Genomic DNA, 25033 nt, shown 5'->3' with positions numbered 1-25033 from the left:
GAGGGAGGAGCCTCAGTGCTCCCCAGGACAGACCAGGGAGCATCCAGCACAGACAGTGCCAGGGGGAGGTTACAGCCCAGGCAGGAGCAGAGCAGTGGGGAGCTGTGCTCAAGGCACGCACAGAGAGGGCAGAATTACTCCCTAGAGGGATCAATGCACACCCCAGCACTTTCTGTAGGCTTTCTCCCTAGCTGGGAGGGACACCTCCAGAGCACCTTCCTCCAGGGTCAGCCTGGCACCACCTGCCAGAGCCAAAGGAGGGAACATAAACCAGAGAAGCCCTCCTGCCTCCTTCCCCAGCGTGGCTGCTGCTCTCCCATTACACAGTCACTGTCCTTTGCTGTGCCCTGACAGGCAGGCAACCCTCGGGCCCCTCGGTGACCATTCACCCCTCCCCAGACCCATAATCTGCTTATCCTTGTCCTCTGAGCAGCCCAGGCACAGGGGTGAGGGGTGACATGGCCGCTCGCTGGCTCCCACCCGGCCTGTCCCAGGCTGCAGTTACGCAATTGCCTCTCCACAAACACAAGGAACTGCTTGGAGGGATTTGTGCAGAACAGCATGGAAGGAAAACAAACTTGCTCTTGAACTTCACCAGATAATATGCTCTTCAGAGCCACTTGCCATATGGGTCACCCCCTCTTTAACCCTTGAGGAAACACTCTGAACCCTTTAGATCCTTGTGCAGGTAAAGGAGTTTTCCTCCTGACATTTTGCTCTTGCAGCTTTTAAAGCAACTGATTAAAAAAAAAAACAAAAAACCAACATAATTTCTGTCCCAATTCACCCCCTTGTGCTGCTTGAGGCTCAGGAAGCTCCCAACCACCTTGCTGTTGCTTTGCAGCACTGGCACAGACCCTGCTAATCCTTAGACAATGTTGGCAGTAGCAGTTGCCTTGTAGCACCGGTTTCACCTTATTATATGCACCCCCAAGAGCTCTGGATCTGACTGCTGCCACCACAACAGTCTGAGACCCTGTTCAGACCCAAGCTGACAGTGCTGGCAGCATTACTGAGAGGGCAGCTCCCTGCCTGTACCCAGGGCCCTGTCTGCAGGCAGCAAAACAACGGAGGAGTTGTTCTGGAGACAGCTTCCATCAGAGCAAATGCGATTGTTCTCATCGGATTTTATGAATTCCCTCCAGAGTTCCTACGTCACACAAGTACATTAGAGTTTATCCCTGCTAATTTCAGACCACAAAGTCAAACGGTGTACCAGATGATTCTGCACAGAGAGGCTTATTCATATGCAGCACCAGTGACAGGCAACCACAGGGCTGCCAATTGGCTCGTCATTAGCGCATTAGCTCATTATCAGAGGGCACCACATCCTCGGCAGAAGAACCGAAAAAGAAACCATCACATTGCAGGCACAGCCCTTCTCCGTGTTCCGGGCACTCTGATTCATACCTACAGCACATCTTGGGGACAGGAGACAGGAGGTGTCGCTGCCCAAAGGATTTTGCAGTTCAAAGTGCTAAGAATAAATACCCTTATCCTCCCTCCCAAGGCTTTTCACAGCCAGTGCCAGGAGCAGCTCAGGAGCTGCTCACAGCGCTCTCATCAGCTGCACCCAGCACTGGAGACCCATGGAGCAGCAAGAGGTAGATAAGAATCAACAAACCTACCTGGTACAGAATTATCCCCTGTACAGACATAAAATAGTGAGGTGACTGCAAGATGTAAAAATACCTGGTTTAATACCAGCACCAGTTTGTGCCTATGGAAACACTATGGCAAAAAACAAGTGACAAAAAGCACCCACGAACTAAAGCTGCTAGAGCAAAGGTAAAAAACCTCTTAAAAAAGTACAAAAGAGAATAGGACAGCCATGAGAGAGACTTTGATCAGAACTTGATAGTGACAACCTGGAAATATGAAACTAAAGCTCCAACAAAAGGAGCAGGGCTGTAGCTGACTGTAGAGGGTGACCTTCCACCTGTCTATATCTGCAGCCCTTGTCACATCCCACCTCTCAGCATACCTGTGGGCACCTCAAGGACGGATGAGCCACGGAGATGATCCCCGCACCACCCACCTCCCCAAACTCATTTCTGCACGAAACTTCCTTATCTTGGGCAGCCCTGAGAAGCAAGAACAGCATTCCCACACTTACCTCAGCACTTCCACGCCCAGCTCTGTTTCATGCTATCAGGATGACTTACAAGCTTCACAAGGAGATGTAATTTATCTGAAAATGGTCAGATAAACAAATGTTCCTCTTAAAAAAGTAATCAGTGGAGTCACTCTGTAATCTTTATTTCAGTTATACACTGTCCTCTCACTTTGACACTTCCTTCCTATTTGCCCCAAGTAAGATTTTAAGCTACTAGGACACCTTTTAGGCTCTGCAGCTCTCCCCTAGTCCCTGCCATTGCAGCTAATCCTGCGTGAGTTCCTTATGCCAGTTTTGGCTCAGTTTAGATTAAAAAATGTCAATAGCTCTCTGGAAATGGATTACAGAGTATCATACCTAGTTTAAAAGATCCTGAAACACACAAAAAAATTGTTGGAGATTTTGAGACAAGTTCTCAGAGTTCTCATCACTCTGGGTGGGAGGAACCTCTGGAGATGTCTCATCCAGCCTTCTGCCGCTTTGTCCCTCTAAGCTATCTTTTCCCCCTGACTGTGCAGGCCCTGTTGCCTCAGCCAGCTTGGCGGTTCTGTTGGGACTTGCTCATCACTCTTGAGAGGACCAGAATGGATGTGCTGCTCCGCAGGCAGTCTCACCAGGCAGGCAAGCCTGGCTTCTCATACTCTGCTTTTGCATTACCCCACCAGAAAGATCTCTGAGCTTCATCACTTCCTCAGTCACCAGCAACAGAAGCATCACTTACAATGAACAAAAAGAATTTTATTGGAACATATACACACAGGGATAACAGAGGTATCTGAGTAATCAAATATGGAATGTTTAAGAAAGTTAAAATAAATAAGGATACCAAATTCTGCCAGTGCTAGGTCCAGCACCAATATAAGTAAATGCCCTCTGAACAAGACTGACTCTGACGGGACCATCCCTGCAGAGCCTGTGAAGATTCCTACCACCAGAAAGTGGCCAATAAATCTGGAATACAAAGAGTCACAATAGTGCTTTCTACTGATGCACATTCACACTGTTTATTCACTACTTTCGTCTCTTATTTCTTTAATAATATCTATTAAATTCTGAAGTCCAAAAACATAACCCGTGTCTTGGCCCTCATGCACCACGCTATCTTCTCCATAGTACTTGCAGGTTGTGTGGGCAAAGTCTATCATACGGACATCAACAGTACTAGCAGTTGGTTTGTAGGCATATGCTCCTGCAGACTCATCTGAAGATTCCTCCGAAAGGTCCTCTAAGTCCTCTGGGTCTGAGTCAACAGCAACCTCCTGCCTTTCCTTTCCATCATAAATGATCAGCAAGGAGCTCGAATAGAAGCGGTAAGACTCCTGTTTCTCTAGGACAGACTTCAGTTCAGTCAGTTTTTTAATAACAGACTCAAAGAGTTCCCTGCGCAAGTATTTGCCATTATGAAAGAACTGGTAAAGTGCTTCTTTAAATCCTTGGACTGAGAGTTTTCTTCCGTGGTATTTATTCATGAACATCAGCTGTCCAGTGACTGCCTGGTAGACCTGCACGTACAAACAAAAGACAACAGAAAAGGAATGATTAAAATTGCTGGCAATACAAAGCCTTGCACAGAAAGCTTTTACAAGATGGCTTTACTTAACTCTTAACGTTCCTCTTGCAGTTTCAGACACTGCTAACAACAACAGATCCAGCAGTGTCTATGGAATTTAAAAGGCATGGAGGAAATGGAAAATTCCTTTGGTTTAGATTTAAGCTTTTCCACCAGGAATGCAAAAGTGAGGAATTTAAGTGAGTTTAGGAAAGCTGCAGCCAAGACCTCCCAAGTCAAAATACAACTTGTGCCACAGCCATTCATTCAACTCGTTACCTGACTCTGCTCACAGGTATAGCAGTTGTTTCCCAGAATGCTGAGCTCTGATAGCAAACATTCCTATAGAAAGCCAAGATGTACCCCATTATGCTTTGTATTTAAAGAAGTTAGAGGTGCTCCAGCAGGAAGATTCCTTCTATAGGAAAGCAGTCTGTACACCACAGAGCTCAGTAATGCCTAAAGATCTGGGTCACATAAGGATTGCAGGTGTTCTAAAGTTCTTCCCTGTTTTCCAGCACAGGCTGGCAGGTGAACAATGAGCTGCCCCCACTCAGATGCCAGCACACTGTGGTTAGAAACGCAGCTCCCACACTTCCATTTCTCCCTCATGCTTTTCTCTGAAGTTAAACAGCAAGCTAAAAACCAAACATGCCAACAGTCCTGATGTGGAACAAGTCCTAGCAAACACTGCTGGCATTCCTGGAATCTACTGGATGGGAGGAGAGGCTTCAGAAAAGCCTCAAATACAAACAAGTTGTTTCCCATTTGTCACTCTAGGAATACAGAAACAAGTAAACAAAACAGTCAGGTGAAAGTCCACCTCAGCTCTGAATCCTTATTTGACCGCCAGTCTTACCACATTTACCAAGCCACTTCTTGTCTGCATTTGCATCAAGTCTGCTTCCAGCAGTGAGAGATCTGTGGCTTTTCAAAGCCTACAAGACCAAACTGATAACTTCTTAATATTCTGGCAAATTTCCACATGCTTTATTCAAAATACATGTACTGGCAAGACCCTCTTTTCAATCATTTCCTACGCTATCCCTGAAATGTGAATTAAGTCAGTAATTATACTACACCATTTTGAATTGCTGCTATTGTGCAGGAGAATGTTTTTGTACTCAGAGAACATGTTCACTGATGGGGAGCGTGTGCTGCAGCCTCCTCCTGCAGCTGTTGCCACTTTCAACTGGTAAAATGTTAATCAAAAAAAGCCTCATTTCCCTGCTGAAGGAAAGGAAGCACAGCAACAGATGGGGTAACTACATAAGCCAAAAAAAACCCCACAAACAACTGGCCACAACCCTGTTGTTGTCTGTACGTAGTTTTCCTCTCACCTGCATGCCACAAACTCTGACTCCAATCACAGCTGACGTGCTCTGCTGACACTTGCGAATCTGATTTGCTTTCTTCTCCTCTGAGGCATCGTCTCCGTGCTGCCGCGTCCCCATCTTAAGGTCCAGCACACATGGTACTTCATAGCGAGATGTGAGGTTTTCCAATAAGATGAATTCTGATTGGTTAAGGAACAACCCTCACAATGAGGAATACAGCTTTTAAAAACCACTATCGTAGATTTTATAGTGCCACGGTCTTAACTTTAAGCACACCCAAAACATAAATATGCCTGGGACGTAGCAGCCTATAAAAAATTACAGTTACATGAACTTGGTATAAAGCAGAATGAATATTGAGTTCCAGCTTCACTGGTCTCTGGAGAAGACAGATGAATTTCCACATTAAGTAGGAAAGAGAAAAGAAAAAAAAAAAGTAAGCAGGGACATACAGAAATATAATCTAGCAGTTGAGGCACAGACTTGGAATTATGAAGAATTTCCTGCCTACCAAGACACAATTTTTTGTGGAAAATGACGATTTTGTGTGCTTCAGGTACCATTCAAAAACAGTGAAGCATTTTCACATCACCTCTGAAACCAAGAAATTAAAAAGCATTTCAGAACATCTGTAGTAATATTGTTTGAGAAAGATCAGACACTACTACTGAAGTAACTTAATCGTCTTCTACAGTGACAAGGATACTAGCCGTGAAATGCTTTCTGTTGAACAGTTCACTAGTCAGAGATGTTTCAGTAACCCATTAATCAGAACTCCTCAGATGAGGAATTTATTTACTTAAGTATATAGATATTAATATTTTTGCAGGATTTATCAGTTGCATCTAAGACTGCATATGGCAAAATCTCTTTTTTCTACTGAATGCACAGTGTGAAGATGTTTGCATAGAGTTCCAGAACATGATAATGTGTTTCAGCTTTCATGGATTCAGTCACTGGTTTTGTGTGTCTTGTCCTCTAGTCCTACATGGTAATTTATATTTACCTTTTCTTTGATAAAGAAAGTCACTAAAAAGAGACTACTAAAAGCAGACAACTCCAGGGACTGCAACAGCCTCTATATTTAAGAAGCTGCTGAAAAGGGAAAGATTACCCTAGTTTTTAAGCTCATCCATACCAAAACAGGAACAAAAACTAACAGAACTCTTCTCCTTCAAAAGCTTTCATTAGTAAACCGTGTAGAGGAAGATTCCAAGCACAGTATATGCTGTAAAACCTTTCCACTAACTAATCCACAACTTGTAGATTGGAATTACATTATCTGAATTTCCTTGCCTATCTACTTTACTACATGCTGGAAAAGCCCAATGTTCTGCAGACTGCTGGCCACCCTTCCAAAGTCACCAAACAAAACATAGCTCCAGAGTCTGTCTGGAATACAACTGTGCTCTACTTCTATCTGGCACGTTCAAGAAATAAAAAGCAGAGCCCTGCTCATTCCATAGTTATGAGGTATTGCAGAAAGGATACTATATTGATTTCGGTGTTTTGCATTTTCCTTCATTCGCTGTAACTGCTGCTGGTGACATTTCATGCTCCAAGGATTATGGTGTTTAAACTGTGAACTGACATTTCCTTTTTTCTCTACAGTATAATACAAGACTTCAGATTTTTTCAGCCACTCAAATTCTTCCTCCAATTTGTGACTGGAAAACAGAGCAATACAGCAAATTAGAGGTCAAGAAGAAAAAGAAACACTTTAAGCACAGTCGGCAGGTTTAACTTTACAAACCATTGTGTTCACCTTCACCAATGGTTAGCAGAAGCTTTATTTTACTTTCCATACAACTCACCTATAGGACAAGTTGCTTATCAGTAATATTTCAGCCTTTACAAAGCTACTTGCCTATTAACATAAATCAGTATATAGCCAAATGTGTGACAAGACACGTAGTAGTTCTATTTACATATTCTTTAACTGTGTGAATTACTTGCATAGATGCAGTGAAAGAAGTAGCAATATGCTTTAGGATTTATCCTGTGCTAAGGTCACTGTTTTTAGCACAATTCAATACAGCCCACAGTTTACAGTGGGCACAATTAACATAAATGAACAATGGATAAAGCAGGATGTATGTAAAGCATACAAAAGCATGCTGTATAGAGAAATAGTGTAATGTTTTGGTTTGGTTTTATACAAGTTTTGTACTTTTGCAGGTGGGTTTTGTGGACTTTGGTTTATTTTGGTTTTGTTTTCTTTTTGTTGTTTTTTTGTTTTTTCCCAGAAGCTTCAATAATAAGGTTGAGAAACCTTCAACTGACCCCAGCACAATGAAAATTATTTCAGCACACTACTGTGCTGAGGACACATTAGTTTCCCTACTGACTCTGCACTAAAAAGCTCAGGAGAAACGAAACAAGAGAAAAGAAAATGAAAGTTAAGAGGTCTGGAGTGTGCTCTGGAATGCTGAAGAGATGATCCTAATACAACAGCAAAACATGCTATGCTTCAACACATCGGATTCCATTCCCAGTGATGAAACTTGCCTTTTTGTTTTTTCCTCTTTCCTGTGTTGACGGACCCATTCCTTAGGTACCTTCTCATTTTCTAACAACATTGTCTTTTTGTTAGTCCATCGCAACAGTTTACTTTTGGGTTCACAGTCTGAATTATCTAAGTTTTCTAAATTATCATGGTCCCCATTTAATGGATATGCTATTAGACATAAATTTCCATCTTCATCCTCTTCAAAGCTCACTGACACCACACCTGAAGAGAGAAAGGACAGAGACAGTTAAGAATTGCTGAAGTGACAAGCAAACTTTTCAGAAAGAACAATTTTACACTAAAGATGTAGCAACTTTTTGTTTTTTCTCTTACCCTGGTAAGTTTCTATCTTGCCACAGGCCAAACCTCATCTGCCAACCTAACAAATATCAAAAGACCTAGACAAAAATGACACCTCACAAAAGACAATTTATCATGTCAACAAAAACAAGGATACAAAAGTTTATTTTCTCTCTCTGATGCAGTCAAGGAAGACTCAAATAATAACAGGAGACAATTTCAATTAAGAGCAGCTTTTATTAACTTAAAAACCCTAACTGGTCTGACCCTAAGCAAGATGTAAAACATTTGTCAACACCTTGCAGTGAAAAGTGACCTGCACAAAAAAACCCTCACACCAAGAGCTTGATGTTTGGCACGACAGCAAAGCAAAAAAACACTTATCCAAACAATATTTGATTAATAGAACTCCAGGGGAAGACTGATTTGCAAATTGAGCAAAACAAGGGAAATGTCACATTACAATATAAACTACTCCAAAACCTTCTACTTAGAATCACCACTTTCAATTATACATTTTCTTCTCCTTTTCCAAATATATTTTATTGATACTGGCAACGCAGCAATCTTATGAAATTAACAAAAATGCAGTACAAAACAGATCTGTTTGTGGTACAGAAACATGGTGAACCTTCAAGGCATTTTTTTTCCCCTGAGTGTTCAGAGCACTGCATTGCACTGTAAGAGCCTTAGCGGAGCGCTCTGACAGTGATGCGCTCAGTGCTACATTAGTGAGTTTCAGTGGTTAATGAAGAAACCAGAACAATTGTCTGAATTATATTTTTATCTTTCAGTCCTCACTCTTTATGCTCATGGCATTCAGTCTGCACAGTTCTTGAAGCCCATTCACTAGGCCAGAGGGGAGAGGTCTCGGCGAGAGATTGGCACTTCTGAGCTGGGCAGGCGGCTCTGAGACCCACGGCAGCTGGGGCAGGGAGAGCAGAAGCTCTGACAGTCCTGCTGCCACAAAGGAAAGGACAACAGGGAAAAAGGGGGGAGAGCCAGATAGCAAATGGCCTTTGGCTTTATCCTGAAAAAAATGACAAGAGACTGACCAAGTGAGGCCCCTTACCCTTAAATCCCTCCCCACACAGCCACATACACTGTACAATTGTTCTATTACATTTTGAGAAATATTATTCAAAGATCACATTTTCTTACAGTCAAACAGAACCTGTAGTCAGATGTGTCAAAAAGTCTCTGTAAGTGTGCAAGGAGTATTATTTTTCAAACAGCTCCTCTGGAGTCTTCTGACAGTTTCACATTTTGCAAAACTTCATCAGCCTTATTTTTGTTAAAATCAGTTTGCTTTAAAAAGCAACACCATTAAAAAAAAGGGCTTCATAAATATTATTATTAGGCAGTAGTTGATGGAATAGCAAAGAAAAAGAAGTGTTTCTGTTAACTAGTGCAATGCACAGGAGAACTGGAATTTCCACTCCTACATTACATCTGACGCAGACTCATCACTGCCACTTGATCCTGGCCTACCTAAATGCCATGAATTTTCATTTCCTTAATGGCAGAAACAACACTGCAAATATTCAACAAGACACCTTACTGACATCAATTTACTATGATCAGAATGAGAGTCAGGAGAAACCCAGAGCCAAGAGACCACAACCAATCTTACAAAAAACACTGTCAACCCATTTTTCCAAACCCCTGCACACAAGCACTACACAAGTGGGAAAAAAAAATTTAGAAATCCACAAAAAAGCAGCAGAGAATCACTGAAACATTCAGAAGCTGTTAGCTGCTTACCTGTGCCTAAGGGAGATACATGGGCTATCGCCAGCAGAGCTGCTCTACTCTAATGCAAGCATTTCCACCCTGCATCTCCACAGCCTGCCTCAGACAACATCAAAATACATGAAAAGAAAACCCTAAAATCTCTTCCACACCGAAGAGATTTCAGAGATGACAGAGCACAGCACACTTGCATTTACAGAAAGAAAGAGCCCAACGCCAACCCGAGGTTTGTAACTTACCTTCATATTGTGGAGTGAATTTGCGCATTTCTGTTGGGAGAGTCTCATAGAACTGGTGTTCCCTCTGAATGAGGGGTTTACAGATGGTCTTGTCATTAAACCGGAGGACACAAGAGTGTCCTCCAACCTGGTGGACAAAAGGCTCGAGCAGGACTCCCTTGGAATAGTGCTGCACTTCCATAGCTCCAAATGCTGGGCTCATCCTTGTAGCACATTAGACAGAAGAAGGCGACTGGAGTGAAGGCAGTTCAGAACCAGAAGCTTTTAAGACCCGAAGGTGTTTATTCCGATTCAAAAGTCTGTTAAAACAAACACAAGAGAGGGCCGGGCCGTCAGTCTCCCCTCAGGCCGGGCAACGCCGAGCGCACCCGAGCTGCTCCCGCAGCGCTCTGACGGGAAGCGCCGACTGCGGCCGAGTGCGGAGCGCTGCCCGACTGCCCCGCACGGCCCGGCCCCGCCCCGCCCCTCCGCCAGCACCGACCAATGGCAGCAGCAGCCGTGGGACATGGCCCCGCCCCCCGCATGCGCAGAGGCGGCGCTGGGCAGCGGGCGGGGCCGCCATCTCCTGGCTCCTTTATTATTTTAATTATCAAATGCTGATGCTGAGCCCTGGAGAGCACGACTTCGAGTCACGCCTCACGCCCTCCAGCGCCTGTTCGGAGAGCAGACGAACCACCGTGCCCCAGCACCCCACCCTCTCCCGCAGATGAGAAGCGCTGGAGGAAGTTGGCGGTTCCACCAAGACCCGGGTAGCCAGCACAGCAACCGGCCCGGCTCCACGCTGAGCTCACACGTTTAATCATAACAACGCGTCTAATACTTAAAATATTACATACATCCTAACTTTTCAAATGGAAAACAAAACGCTAACAATCCACTCTCTAAGAAGGTATTTATGCGTACATCGCGCAGCGGGCCGAACCGAGCCACCCCGCGGTGCCACTGGGAGAGTACCCGGCTGGGCCGGGGCAGCCCGCAGCGCCACGCACGCTGCACTTCGGTACGCAATCGAAGGAGCAAAGCTAAAAAATAAACCATGACTCTCTGATTCTGCACTTTCCAGTAAATTTTTAAGTCGAGTTGCTCTAATTTTAGACCTGCGCTTTAATCATTAACTTTCTGCAGCTAAAAACAACTCCGTACTTATTTTGCCTGAAGATCGTTGCACGAACAATAATGCACTTAATTCAAAGAGACTACAAAGTGTTCTAGGTCACAGGTCTATTTTTATTTGTCCTCCTTAGACATTTAACAGCTTTACATTAACTGGAGAAGCAGAGACCTGGGAGCACGGCAGCACGCCCTGGGCATGAGGGCACTAATTGAATTAAACAACTAAACTGCTTAAAGAAACAACAGATCGATCAACTGAACTCCAGCTCCTGGAATGTTTACCTGTACCTCACGATAACAGATCAATAGTTTTACTCACTACACACCACTTAGCTTTTTTTTTTCCCCTCTCCAGATTTTACGGGATGTTACCGTTTTGTTTTTTAATGAATCATTTCACTCGGAAAACGAAACTCAGGCTTCTCTTTACAAGAATATGTAAAATTTAATCTGGAATAATATTTCCAAGAAACAATAATCTCTTCTGATACTCCACATTTTAAGATTAGAGAAAAATCAGTAAACTTGCCATCTCTACCTGTACTACTTTTGTTGTATTTTTTCATAATGCAGGTGCTGCATCCCCAAATAAGCTTCTCATCTACCTCAACATCAACAACTCGACAACCTGGAGACACACAGGTAAAAGCCTCTGAGTTCCACACAAGACACAAGCTCTTTCCCAAACCCTGTTTAATTAAACCAAGCTGAGCACCACAGCAGTGCCCAGACAGCGTGGAGAGCCGAGTACCCGGGCCTGACCTTTAATTCCAGACAGCCCATCCACCCCCGCAGTCAGGAGGTGGCACTGCCGGTGCTCTGGAGGTAGATCTGCTCCCTGGCTCCGCACTTTACCACCCACTCCACGCAGGGTCATACCCTCCTCACTTAAGACTTGACTGCGAGTTGGTTTACCAGCAGTTTTGGAACATACTTCAGCCTTCCACCAAACACCAGGCAAGCCGCATTAGTGCCCAAGTAATTCCTGCCCAAGAGTTGCCTCTTCTTTTATATTAGAGAAATTTTAAGCACCAGTAATTTTACAAGTCTCAAGAGTCTTTTTCATGAGGATTTCCTAGAGCCAAAAGTGCCTCCAGACTTCTGGAATTTCCCAGCAAAAGCTAGAAAAGCACCATCTTTCACTGGGAGGCACAGTGACACAGGTAGGTGATCTTATGGTGACAAGAGTTTTACACTGGCACAGCCACTGTAAAGGGACATGAGCCACTCTGTCCAAGACAGCATTACCATTTTGTGGCCACCTTCCTAATTACCCCTGATATTCAGACACTGATTGCCAGCTGCAGCAATTCAAACTTAGAAAGTACCTTGCAACATCCCTTAACCTCAAACACCTAGTTAGGCCTGGTCCTACTGCATGGGAGAAGAGCTTCATCAGGAGTTAAGCCTAGGAGGTATTTACCTTCTAGAAATTACTTTGTAGCAGAACACAACTCCCACAGACAATGCACAACACCACCTTGTTTACCCATCACATCTTCAGGGAGCTCATTAACAGCTCAACTTGTTTGCTTTCATATATGCCCAAGTGGTCTGGATAATACTTGCATGTGGTGCGCCACATCAGTCAGCAATAGCATTGCCAAGCACAGAACTGGACAGGACTGACTGTGCTACTTCACTGCTTCCTGGAAAAGTAAGATCTGGCAGCACATCACACAGTGTAACTTCCTTTTTGAGGGATAACAAAGCAAGTTTTTTATAGCTCTAATAGTAAAAAAATATAATAACAGCATCAGCAAGGAGTTCCTTGCCATAAAGCCCTTAAGCCAAGCTCATTTGCACAAAGCAATTTACTGCCTTCTTATAAACCTATAATGCATGTATGATACAAACACAGCAACCGCTCAAGAAGGCAGCAGCAAGACTGCACAATCTTGCTGATAAGTTAAAGAATCCATAGGCTTTCATTTGCACTTGGAAAAATTAATATGTTTTAGCCTTTCGAGGTAAAAAGCACCAATTAGCTAATAAACTCAGTTTGTTTTAATCCAATTAGTTTCTTCACACTTGCAAAAAAACTGTGAGTTAAGATCTTATGGGGCTTTTTTCCTCTTGTACCACTACCAACAATCAGGATTTATTCATCGTTTCGGCCCTACATAATATTGGGAAACTTGCCACTCAGATTAACAGGACCTAGAGCACAACTGTAATGTCCATCAGAAATGCTTCTCACTGTTTCGTTTCTAAATACCTTGCTTCCATCAACAGCCTCACAAGTATGTAAAATTGGTTTCACTTCCTTAGAAACTTCAACTTACGACTCAACAGCCTCCAGTGGCATTGATGCCAATCTGCATAAAAGCACAATACAGTTCTTCATTGTCTTTCCTGATTCTACACCCAGTTTCTTTTCAATGTTCTTTGGGGAAAGAAAAAAAAAAAAAAAGGCTCAGAACAGCTGTTTTCAGGCAGTTTCCCCAGATACCAAACACAGGCTCAGTGTACCCTGCCCTTTCCCTCCTACGTGCTTCTAAGCGCCTATGGTTAAAATCTTTTGTTCAAAGGACACCTCAGAAGAAAGAAAAAAAATGTGCTATTCCTTTACATGTCAAGAAAAATCTGACAAAACTTGAGGGAAGCAAATAAAACATCATCTAAACAAAATAATAGCTTGAGCCATGACATTCATACAATAAGCAGCAAAGTATGTTTAATACTCCAATCTGTAAAAAAGAAGTGACATGTACAGACACCTTAATCTCATTTACATGTGACAATGACCACTGAAAGAATACTGCAATGAACTCATGTTTTTCAGACTTAATATTAATCTCAGGTGACAGAATTCTTTGGAAGGTATTCATGTCATTATAGATTCTCAACTTAGTCCCAACATAATTGCATTAACAAACACATCCTCTGGAGAGCACAGCTCTCAATTAAGAAGCTGATCTTTCCTTCATAACAATCTCAAAAACAACACCTCAACATGTCTTCCCAGAATGTTGTAATAGCAGAATTACTGATGTAAAGCTGCCCACCTAAGCAAACTCACACTGGGTTCTCTGAACTGCAGACTTTTCACTTTGGGTGGTCAGTATCTGTGGCTCCAAACAGCCATAAACCAGCTTTACAGTGACAGAAATAGCAAAGCAGTAAAGCCTCTGTCTGTCCTTTTCTCAGTTCACTGGGCAGAGCAAAGGGAAAGCTGGCAGGGTAGCTACCTGCAGAGCTGAGCTGCTGCAGGACACTCTAGCCCTGCTGAACCAGACAAAGTTAAGCCTCTTTCCGGGTTTCCAAGGGGAAGAGGAATGGTGCAGACAGAGAACAGAAAACGGGGAAAAAAACAAAACAAAACAAAAACAAACAAACAAACCAACCAAACAAACAAAAAAAACCCACAAATGTATCAGTAGCCCCTTAAAAAAGCTGAAGAGAAGTCTGCCTCAAGGGAAGAATACTCAGGAAAAAATAAATACCAGCTGATTAAGTACCTAGGAACAGGCAAATATCAGTGAGGAAGAGGATGGTATGTTTGTGAGAGCCCACCAACCATTTCATGCATGAAAGTGAAAAAGTACCTCAGGTCTGAGCTGCCAAGACATTGCAATGCTGAAAGAGAACAACCCTTCACAACTGAAGCAGAATAAACACACTTTAAGAACCTACAGTATACCTATCAAGCTGGAATAGCTACAGGAATTTTAGAATCTTCATGTGATCAAACTTCATATTCCACCACTAGTATTATGTTACTTCACAAATAGCAAGGTACATTCTTTGAATCTAAGAACACAAAATACAAAGCAGAGGATGCAACAACAGAATATTAAAAACATTAGATATGATAAACATGCTCAGGCTCAAAGGTCGTGCTCAGCTTGTGATTCATTCTGATAAAAACCAATGACATCCCTCAACACGTAACACTTTTATTAGCAAATTAGCCTAGTGTAACATTGGTAAGGAATTGCTGCTTTAGCTGCTGCTTGGCTCATGAACTGAGGGTACTCTGGTGTGTTCTGCTCCAGAAGTTCTTAACACTAGAATGGATATACTCAAAGTCTCTAGCATCCAGTCAGCTGCTTTGAAACTTTATCAAAAATACAAGATTCCATTTTAAAGATGAACTGTGAGATATTAGGAAGCAAACACTGTACAATAAAGGTTTTTCATTCTTAATGGAAGAAAGATCTCTGCATTCCTTTATTACAATTAACTGATTCCTAACTCTGAGGATGCATTATACCTCTAAATACAACACAAATCCCATGCTAAGGCACTTTTGAAGCTTGTTGTGTCTTTAATAATAACAATACAACTAAGTTAAAGCAATAAATACTATAGTTTCTAGCTTTTTATCTCACTGGGGTAGAAATGCAAAGCCTATATAATATTGTGCTTCTAGGAATACTATGGTTTTGGAAAAGGCCTTAAAATCTGCATAATAATGGGAAGTAAACATTTATTCTGGTAACTCATTTTAAGAAAAAAGTTTATCTTCAGTATAAGAATGCACTGACAAAACCCCTGTCCCTTTAACTACAAGTAAAGCAAATTTAATACAGCAGACTTAATAGCCTTCAACATCGTGATGGAGGCAAAGAGGCATTGCCACAACATCACGTGTGTGGGGGGAGACATCACTCAGGTGACCATATTGCTTTTTTAGCTCTTTCCTTTTCTGTTTTCCCCAAATGCAGAAACAAAACATGCTACAAGGCAGCAGTATGCTGTAGGTCTTTACATCTGCTAACAAATTTGGCTAGTGTTTGGAAATACCCAGGGCCATAAGGTACTTCAGAAACTGCTCCAATCAGTTCACTTTAACAGAAAGAGTAAAGTGGAAAAAAATTCCTTCTTTTCCATTAAGTATAACTTTAAACTAACTGGTTGTAATGGCAAAGGAGGGGAAAATAAAAAGTTGCTGAGCTGTAAGCTTTGACACAAGCCAAGGCTATTTAAGCTCTCCTACAGCAAATCAGTCTAATAATAATTAAAAGTCATCCCACGTGACTAGCACTCTGGAATGAGTAAGCATGAATTTGTAAAAACACTCATCAGGAACACGTATGAATCCAAGCATCATATCCCAATTCCTCCACACCTACATACTGAGACTACACATGCATTCCCTTTCCAAGCAGATGTACTTTTGCTATAGCTTTCAGTGGTAAATCATGAGGGTTATGGGAGTCAGGCACTGTAGTGATGACTTTATCAGAACCACCTACAGGTACAAAAAGCCAAAAAAGAACAAGTTCTTCCTGAAGAAGAGAGTCTCAGCACTGGAAGGTGGAAAGCTAAACCCATTTTCTTTCTACTTTAGATGGTGACCAAAGAATTCCCACCAAGAAATAACACACACTTACTACCAGGTGGAAAGTATGTTTTCATCAGCTCAGCAGCCCTTGCCCTTCTGCATACCAATTATAGAAACTCCTTGTATCAAGTTGTGTACATTTTTTCCTGATGCATTATTGGAGGAATTCAACAATAAAACTGAACACCCAATAGCATTAGATTTTAAGCAAATTCTATGATGTGTGCCAGAGCTCATCTATCACTGGCACAAGACAAGCCAAACACAGCTGAAATTGTATTTATTATTCTTTTTTTAGAAATGTTACAATATTTTTGTAAACATTTAACATTTTGCATATCTTCAAAACCATAAAATAAAACAAACAAACAAAGAACTCTCTAGGCAGTTTAAAATGACAGTGAGGAAAAATATACCCTAGATTCTTCTGAGGACCTCAGCTCAGCTATGTCACAGCTAGAAGTACTTGCTACTCTAGATCTTTCCTCCACTCCACTGAGAGCAGAGGGAGGGCAGTCCAACATTGCCTACAATGTCAAAGGACTCCCAAGTGCTACATTTAAGATCCTGTTCTCCTATGAACTTCCAGAGTGTAAGCCCTTTGTAGATACTACTTTTGCAATGAGATAGTCAGGCCTATCAAGTAGGAATTTTGTCTATAGTATAGATAAGAAGGATGATGCACCCAGATTCTGACAAATGTATAGAAATGTGTACTTTTCCAGCACAAAACATTTTAAAGTACCAACATTTTTATGCTATCTTATGCTACCTTTTAATCTCCAGAGTTCTAGTTATATCTTCCTTTAAAATAAAAACCAAAAAACAGCAGTAGTTACTATGAAAAATGAACACTGCCACACTGATTAAAAGACATGGATTTACTTTTATAAACTTATCACTACAGCTATAGAGCCATCTCTCAAGTAGCAAGCATTAGAAATGTTTTTTGAAGACAACTTTAATAGATGAAACTATGAATTACAGAACATTGATTTATCTAAGCATAATATATTTAAAGAACAAACAAACAAAAATCCTTAAGTTGCATAGCATTCTATTATTATGCACAATCCTATCCCCATCTTCATAAACCCGCTCTACATTACTAAGAGAAACTCGGTTCCCCAATCCTTTTGTCTTTGAAAGCACAGCAGTAACCAAGGTGGTCTCCAAGAGTATCTAGAACCTTCTTAGATTAAACCCCCACAGCTGCAATTTCTTCAGTGTCAGTGAGGTTATGTGCTCAGTACAACCAATACTTCAAAAAGCAAGAGCTTTCAGCTTTCCCTACACTATCTGTAAGCTTAACAACTCCTCTGGAAAAATGCCACAGTCTTACCCCTCAGGGAGAGCTATTTTATCTCCCTAGAACCAAAATAAAGCAAAGTGACAGGTTACTAAGCATATTCAGCCAGAAAAGAGCATCCAACTGTGACCCATGTGGTTTTTCCAGGGTTTGTGTAATTTAAGAACTACACTCTTTTCCAAGTAAAAATGCCATGGAAACTAGGAAACCCGAACCACCAAAACTAAGCTACTTAAACTTCCTATTTAGAAACTGATCCATCTTAAAACAGTATTCTGGCATCAATGGCTAAAAACACCAGTTCTATAAAAAGAAAATACTGCTCTTTGTTGTGGAGAAACCAAAATGGAATTCAGCCTTTAATCTTCTGAAAATACAACAGCAAGAGCTAAATTGTGTGTATTACACACATAAAGTGTTACTCAAAGACAGCAATCCCCCCCAACCTTCAAGCATTAAAATTAAAATAAACCTAAGGCTATGCCTTTCTCTTTACCATGAATTTAGCTGTCTGAGAACTCTATTTCTAGACACTCAACAATAAAACGCTTTGTGACTGGCCCTGGAGTTGTTATATATGAGAAGTTGCTCAAGAGTACAACTGTCCCGTTCAAGGGCCACATTCACTTAACTACACAAAGATTTTCTCTGTCTGTATTCCCTTCCCTAATACTTCTTTAAACCTAAGCAAGAGTAACTTATAGGACAAGATTGTTGAATTCAAGCTTAGATGCCCAAATCCTACAATCCAGTTTTAACTTCTTTCAGACTTGAAATGGGAGTCAATGTTTTTAACTACAATTCTTCAAGTACACGTTCTGAGACTTCTGATAATCATGATAGTTTTTCTCCAGAAGAGCTCAAGTTAAGGAGATGCTTTCAACATCTTGTAAAATTGTATTTGTGTTTCAAGTTATTTCATACTACTGAAAACACATCTGAAATCAGACAATAAAACCCAGACTTTCATCTTAAAGGGAAGAGTTCATATGCTTCAAACCTCCACATGCACTTTGCCTAAGAGTTATGAAAATAACTAGAGCCTAAGAACTTGAACATACAGCTCCTTGAACTTGTAGCTCCTTCCAGGATGAAAAATTATGCAAGTTCAAACCCCAAAATACAAAAGAATCATTTCATGGTGCTTCTTGCTAAACTGCAGCAAATTGGACACAAATGAGTAGAGCCAGGAGAGGATTCTCATGAGACTGACTGATGTGGCACAACAAAAATTAAGAGGAAGTCATGAATGCTTCCCCTGGTAAACACAACCCATTTCAAACATGGTTACTCCCCAGTAAAAGGGGCAAGGACCTTTTGTACAAGCACACCTCCATAGAAGTTCAAACCTGCTTTTTTTGAAAAGAAAAATTCTTTATGTATTTCATGTTTCATCTTTCAGTGATCTCACAGTCCAAGATCAGGACCAATTACAGGGTCAAACAGCAGTACAAAAACACTTAAAAAATCTTACCAATTTCAGTAATTTATGAAAGGAAGCTTTTGCCAGAGATTTGCTGTGTTGCCCTCATTCCCCTGCAGGATGAAATACCTTCAGTGATGCAATAGTCAACTTTATTAGCCCAGGTAATAGGACATAGCCACAGTAGTTATTGCCCCTCTAAACAAATCTGTTGCTTTTCATGCAATTTTCTGTAGCACCCAGTGACTTTCTCACACAACCAAGTGTGGTTTGCACGACTTCTTCACTAGTCAAAAAGGGAAGACTCAGGATGACTGCTGATAACCCATTTACTCTTCAAAAAACTGCAATATAGCACTGCCATCCACACTGTGCTCCTGTTCCAAGCCTCTATTTTTAAAATATATTTTCAGCATTTACATTTCAATATCTGAAAGGTTTTGTTTCAACAGAACTGGAAGACACTCTTCTCATCACACAACTCACTGCAGCTCCATCAGCATTTATTTCATTTACCCCTCATTCTCAAGAGACTATTTTCATGAATCCTGAATTTATTCTCCATAAACATTTTGTTACCTCCTCATCTAAGAACTATACCCTCAACTTTAGTATTCACAGAAGTATCTTCAGAAAACTGACTAGCTATACTAAGCCAGATTCAAATTTTTTCCAGAGTTAGCTTGAACAGATTACAGTTACAGTGCTAGTTATTTCAGTATGAGCCATCACATCCACCCACCAATTTAGCCCATCTTCAGTTAAACTGAATCAGTCTTCTAAGAGAGCTAACACCTCATACATATCAAGATGATGTCTTCCATGTCAGCAGTTTCACTCAGCTTTGTAAAAATGAATAAGATCATTAACCTAACAGATGTCACTGGAAAAAAAAAAAAAAAAAAAAAAAGCCAATTGCCCAATTGCCATCATATTATCCTCATATATCTAAAACATTCTTCTGGAAAACTATATGAGCAAATGTTCAAAGGAAGAGGTCATCTTCAATAAGCAGAAAATGGGCAGCAGCCACAACTCCTGCTAAACTTTCAGGCACTGGAGAAAATGTCTACATCACAGCACTGCATAGCTATTTGGATATGCTTAAAGCCCTTTGCACTTCAAGAAAATAAACTTTACATCTTTGCTGTGCTTATTCTAATACAGATTCTGTCATAGACCCCACAAACTCTTGCTGCTTTTAAGTATGATTTTCTAAGGAAAAAGAGCATAAATAATTGTATCTTCTGTCCTTGAGCTTGTTCACTGTCAGTCTCAACAACCTGAGGCAGTTTCAGTAAATCATCCAAATGTTTTGTTGGGTTTTTTTTTTCCACAGTTCCTTCCAATTTGTAGGATATCTTCACAGACTGACAGAAGACTGGGACGAGAGTCAGTACAGCTGAAAGGCTACTAAACATTCACTTGTTCTGTTTAGACTATTAACTGGCTGATGATGAGCACGTACGCAGCTCCAAACCAGTCACTGCCTGTGCTGTCTCCTGCCCAGCCATTAATCATGGCACAACACAGAGTTTGTCTTCATAAAGCAAGACTCTCAGTGGCCAAAATAATGTCATGATCAAGCTTTTCTTTTTCCAGTAAAATGATACAAAACTAGGCACTAGCTGGTTCCAGCTATGTCCAGTAGACAATCTCCCATATGCACAAACAACCCATACACAGGGTCACCGAAGGCTGCAGGTTAAGTATCTGATAACCAGCAGTGTGAGAGTACTTTCTGTACCTATCACAAGGATTATCATTACCTTAACTCTTAACACAGCCCCAGTGATGATTCCAAGCTCCTAAACATCCAATGATAACACAACCTGTTAGATTTTGCAGGAGGAGAAATTTCTAGCTAGAATCTTAGAAATATTATTTTGAAATAGTTATTATGAAAGGCCCAAAAATAACGTTCTAATGAGCTATTTCTAAAAAAAAGCTAGAGAAATGCACATCAGCAGTTATACCTTAAAATTCTAAAATGTATCCTCTTAATATTTAAAAGCTATCCCTATATTGTTTCAAAGATACAGTAACCTTGTGCAAGACACAGAGCCAGGTAGATGAATTAGCAACAGAGGAAAAATCCTCTCCCCGCAATGGAAAATTTTCATCTCTTCAAGCAAGGCAAAGATGCTCAGTCGGACCTGCGTTGCCTGGAGACCAACTGCAGCTTTTGCCAACAGGGACGAGCCAAGCATCAGCAAATTCAACAACTGCTAAGTGGATGAATGGAATGAGAGGCAACAAGATTTTCTGCACACCAGTGTAAAAACCTGACAGCTTTCAGATAATGGCTCTAGCCCATGGTCACTGAACACACAAGAATTATTATGAATATGAAATACCAGCTTAATAAAGCTTCAAACTCCGGAGTTTAGCTCTTACCTCCACACTTCTAGGTACAGCTAGGACTACATTCAAATAAGAAATTTTAGTTGTGTCTCAATTTCTGCCCTTCAAATCTTCTGATGCAGTATCTAAACTTTTGGAATACATTTCTAACTATTAAAAAAGTTCTGTGTTTAAACACTGGTGCAGAAATATTAACAAAACCAATGAACTACATCAAAAAGGAAGAAGCTACACCTTGGCTTAGCATTATAAGCCACATCAAACCATGTTTCACTTCAAAACCCTGCCTTTGCCCCTAGCCTTGTCCACCTGAAGTGAAGCTCTTGGGCAGAACCAATCAGAAGCATTACCAAGGAGACACTTTGGAACTACTCTCCAGCTGGGGCAAGACCCTCACCAAGGGGGCTGCAGAAGTAGGGCTCCTGAGTTACCAGAGAAACACCTCAGCTTTCTCACAACTTCCACACACCATCAGATTAGAATCATCAAATGTAACTGACATTTAATATACCAGTAACTCCAGAATTGCCCCATAACTTATCCATTTCAAATCACTACAAACATTCAGACAATAAAGACAAATTTTTTCTTAATTCATCCTTTTACACGCAACATCCTTGTGGACCCTCTGTTGCTAGTGAAGTAGATTTTTTACCAGCAAACTGAGAGTATGCATTTCCCTGCCTTCAACAATTCCTAAATCAAAAAGGCAGACGTGTCCCTAGCACCAGAGCTGACAGACCAAGGTACCTCTGGTTATCACAAGGTTTTATACCCTTTCTGTGTCCTGTAGAGGAAAAAAACATCCACAAAATATCCTCTCACAGTCCTCAGCTGAGCAGAGAATAACTGAAGTACCACGATACCAGTGACTTGTGGTAAGCCCATCCACTGGCAGGCAACTTTTCTCATCCTGCTTGAAAAAACCACATGCCTGACAAACCTGAAGTCTTCCTTACAAGCAACTGGTAGGGAAAGAATTTTTGAGAGCACAAAGCCCAGCATTCATACGACTGACCACTGTCCAATTTTCCAGATGCTTCCCAAGTTACCATACTGCATGGTTACCATGGCTCTGATCTACCCTTCCTCAAGATTAATAGCAACATGAAGCTTACATTACTTGTATGACCAAAGTGTGACAGACAAGATAATAGATTATTAATTCAGAAAGGTATGAACGGAAAAAACAGAAAAAGTAGGAAAAGAGCTTTTCAATTAACTTAATTAAAATAAATTTATGATTTTTTCTTTTTAACCTGGTCAAGTTTAAGGTCTGAAATGTTTCCAAACAAGTACATACGAATAGCTGCAATCCTCCCCTGAAATCCTTCCTGCAACCCTTAACCAGGAGACACTTCTAAGCACTTAAGAGCATATCCCTCACTTCTGGTATCAGGTTCTTCCTCATTTAGGATTATATTTTAACCAAGGAAAAAAAAAGCAAACTGGAAGATGTAGGCTAAATGTAAACAAAATAATCACTCCCTTTGTTGCCTGTATGCATGTGTATATAGCCCTAGTTTCCATTCCTTAATATTATCATAAGTCCTGAAAATACACAAATTCATTTCAACTTTAAGACAATTATAAATTTTACAAAAGAGTTCTTATCTTATTTAACCAGTTGGAAGCAAATTTACCAATTCTTAATGTTTAAAAGCTAAAAACATCACATTGTTATTTTCAAGTGTCAAACTTGAACTGCTTTACTCTCATCTCATTGCTCCATGTTGATTAATGATCAATAACTCAACTGTCTGACTGAAAAGACAAATAAACTCACATTAGCTTTCATTTTCCAGAACTAAACGTTAAACCAAAATTCTACTTGCAATACTTGACACAGAAGTGTCCCCTTAGGTGTTTGTCTAAAAAAAGCATATGGGCACTGGAAGGATTTCTAAAACACCTGAGCATATGGGACACACAAGGAAAAGACAGGCTAGAAGTGGAAGGTAATTAAATTCCAGCACCTATCAGGAAAGATATCAGTGTTAAACAGGCATACTTTTCACAGCGGAATTAAGGCCAAGGTCGTATCAGGGTGTAACTACCCACAGTCTGTTATTCTATCAACAACGATAACATTTATTTTCGTAAGCAGTATGACGATTTCCAAAGCCTCACCCGAGTTTTCGTTTAAGCACCTGAAGGCCCCAAGCCACATTAACAAGGCATTATAAACCTGCGATGCTCAGAAGGCAGCATCACCTCATCTTTCAGCTTTACACAGAAAAAGGGCACTCGTGAGCAGCACGTCCAATTATGCAACGCTCTTTTTTTCATTTTGCAATATTACTGTCAACACCTGCCAAACCTGCAGCACATCCATCACTCGGGCAAAGAGGAAAACCAGCGTCTGGTTATTCAGACAGGTGAGAACTGCTGAGTAACAGCACGGGGTGACATCCAGCTCCGAGGTCACCCAGACACGTCAGTCAGACCGCATAACTACGGACACCCTCTCCTCCCGCCCCGAGCGAGGCCCGGCGCTGCCGGAGCCTCCCGCCCCGCTAACCTCCGCCCTGTACAGCCGCCGGGGCAGGGCAAGGCTGGGAAGGAAGCGCGACGCGGTGTGCGAACCGGGATAAGCTCCGTCTCCTCCGATACCTCCCTCCCCCGCATCCCGGACAACATCCCCGGAAGGTGATGCCAGGCCAGAGCCCCGCTCCTACTCCCCCTCCTCCAGAGGGAATCAAGGCAACATCCCCCTCCCCTCCCGCTGAGCCCATAGCAATGCTCCTCCCCCTGCCGCCGCCACACACCCGAGACTGCCGCTGAGCATCCCCAAAGTCGGGCAGCCGCCTCCCCCGGTCCAGCCACCAACCTCCCGCAGCGGGCGGGGCTGAGGCCTGCTGAGGCAAAGCCCGCCGCGCATCATACGCCAGTGGCAGCCCCCGACCCCCCGCTCAGGGCCGACCGCTCCCGGGGAGGGGGAGGCTGGCGGCGAGGTCGCGGAGAGCCCGCGGCACCGAGTGGGCAGGCTGGGGGAGCACAGGGAAGCGGGGGACGCACCCGTTACCTGGAATCAGGCCGGCGCCGGCGGCGACTTCGCCTCTTTTGTTCCTCAGACGTCAAGATGGCGGCGCGGCGCCGGGCGGCCACCCCCCCTCCCACCCCTGCCCGCCCCGCCCGCCACCGCCTTCCTATTGGCTAATCTCTCACCGCTGAGCGCTGATTGGTCAGCCGCCAGCGCCGCTGTTGCTAGGGGAGCCGAGGCGGGTGGTGATTGCGGGGCAGGGGCTGCCCGGCTGGGTCAGGCAACGCTGGGCACCTTTAGGGCGTCCCGGTTCTCGGCTCCGCAGCCCGGTCTGGTTCTGTACCCCTTCACGGAAGCCGTGGGGAGCTGGTGGTGGTCGGCCTGCTGCGTAGAGCCTGGTGTTGTGAAGCAGGACCGCGGGGAGAGGCGGCCTCTCCGTGGCTGCCAGACCCACACTACTGCCTCAACTTCGTGAGGAGGCACAGGACGCAGCCTCCACCTCGGCCTGGCAGACGCCAGTGCAAGCTTCCCGTCGCCCACCAAGTTCTCTTGAGCCCTGTGCCAGCCCTGGTCGAGTGCGTTGGGTTTCCTCTATCTGTGCCCTGGACAATCCTTGGGGTTACACCTCCTGGGCTTGCAGGCCCCAGCAGCCACCGATCGCCTTCCCGCTAGCTTTGCCTCCGTGCCTGCTTCAGTGTGGTTCATCTCTGTTCACGTGAAATACGTGACATTAGTTTGGACCTTACTGG

At 42.5% G+C, this 25033-nt stretch overlaps 1 protein-coding gene across 12 annotated transcripts in view; it reads right to left on the bottom strand.

The window, feature by feature from the left end:
* Nucleotides 1-2833: 2833 nt before the first annotated feature.
* Nucleotides 2834-25033, bottom strand: part of IP6K2 (inositol hexakisphosphate kinase 2) — a 47692-nt gene continuing 25492 nt past the window's right edge. For 2 of the 12 annotated variants that reach the window (XM_030458430.1, XM_030458432.1), the window contains exons 2-6: nt 9803-10101; nt 7511-7733; nt 6494-6669; nt 5006-5181; nt 2834-3618 (exon numbers count right to left, since the gene is read on the bottom strand). In XM_030458430.1, the coding sequence (XP_030314290.1) occupies nt 3121-3618; nt 5006-5181; nt 6494-6669; nt 7511-7733; nt 9803-10004 (1275 nt within the window). In that variant the 5' untranslated portion in view covers nt 10005-10101 and the 3' untranslated portion in view covers nt 2834-3120. Of the gene's footprint in view, nt 3619-5005; nt 5182-6493; nt 6670-7510; nt 7734-9802; nt 10198-10705; nt 10721-18988; nt 19013-23612; nt 23636-23822; nt 23879-24069; nt 24281-24319; nt 24413-24469; nt 24685-25033 lie in introns of those variants that run through there. The other 10 variants (XM_030458429.1, XM_030458425.1, XM_030458427.1 and 7 more) reach the window with 10 other exon arrangements.

This window comes from Calypte anna, chromosome 12 (assembly GCF_003957555.1).
Source record: "Calypte anna isolate BGI_N300 chromosome 12, bCalAnn1_v1.p, whole genome shotgun sequence".
NCBI classification, from domain to species: domain Eukaryota; kingdom Metazoa; phylum Chordata; class Aves; order Apodiformes; family Trochilidae; genus Calypte; species Calypte anna.
The sequence above is the reverse complement of the archived record's forward strand: the minus strand, read 5'-3'. Positions and strand labels throughout refer to the sequence as shown.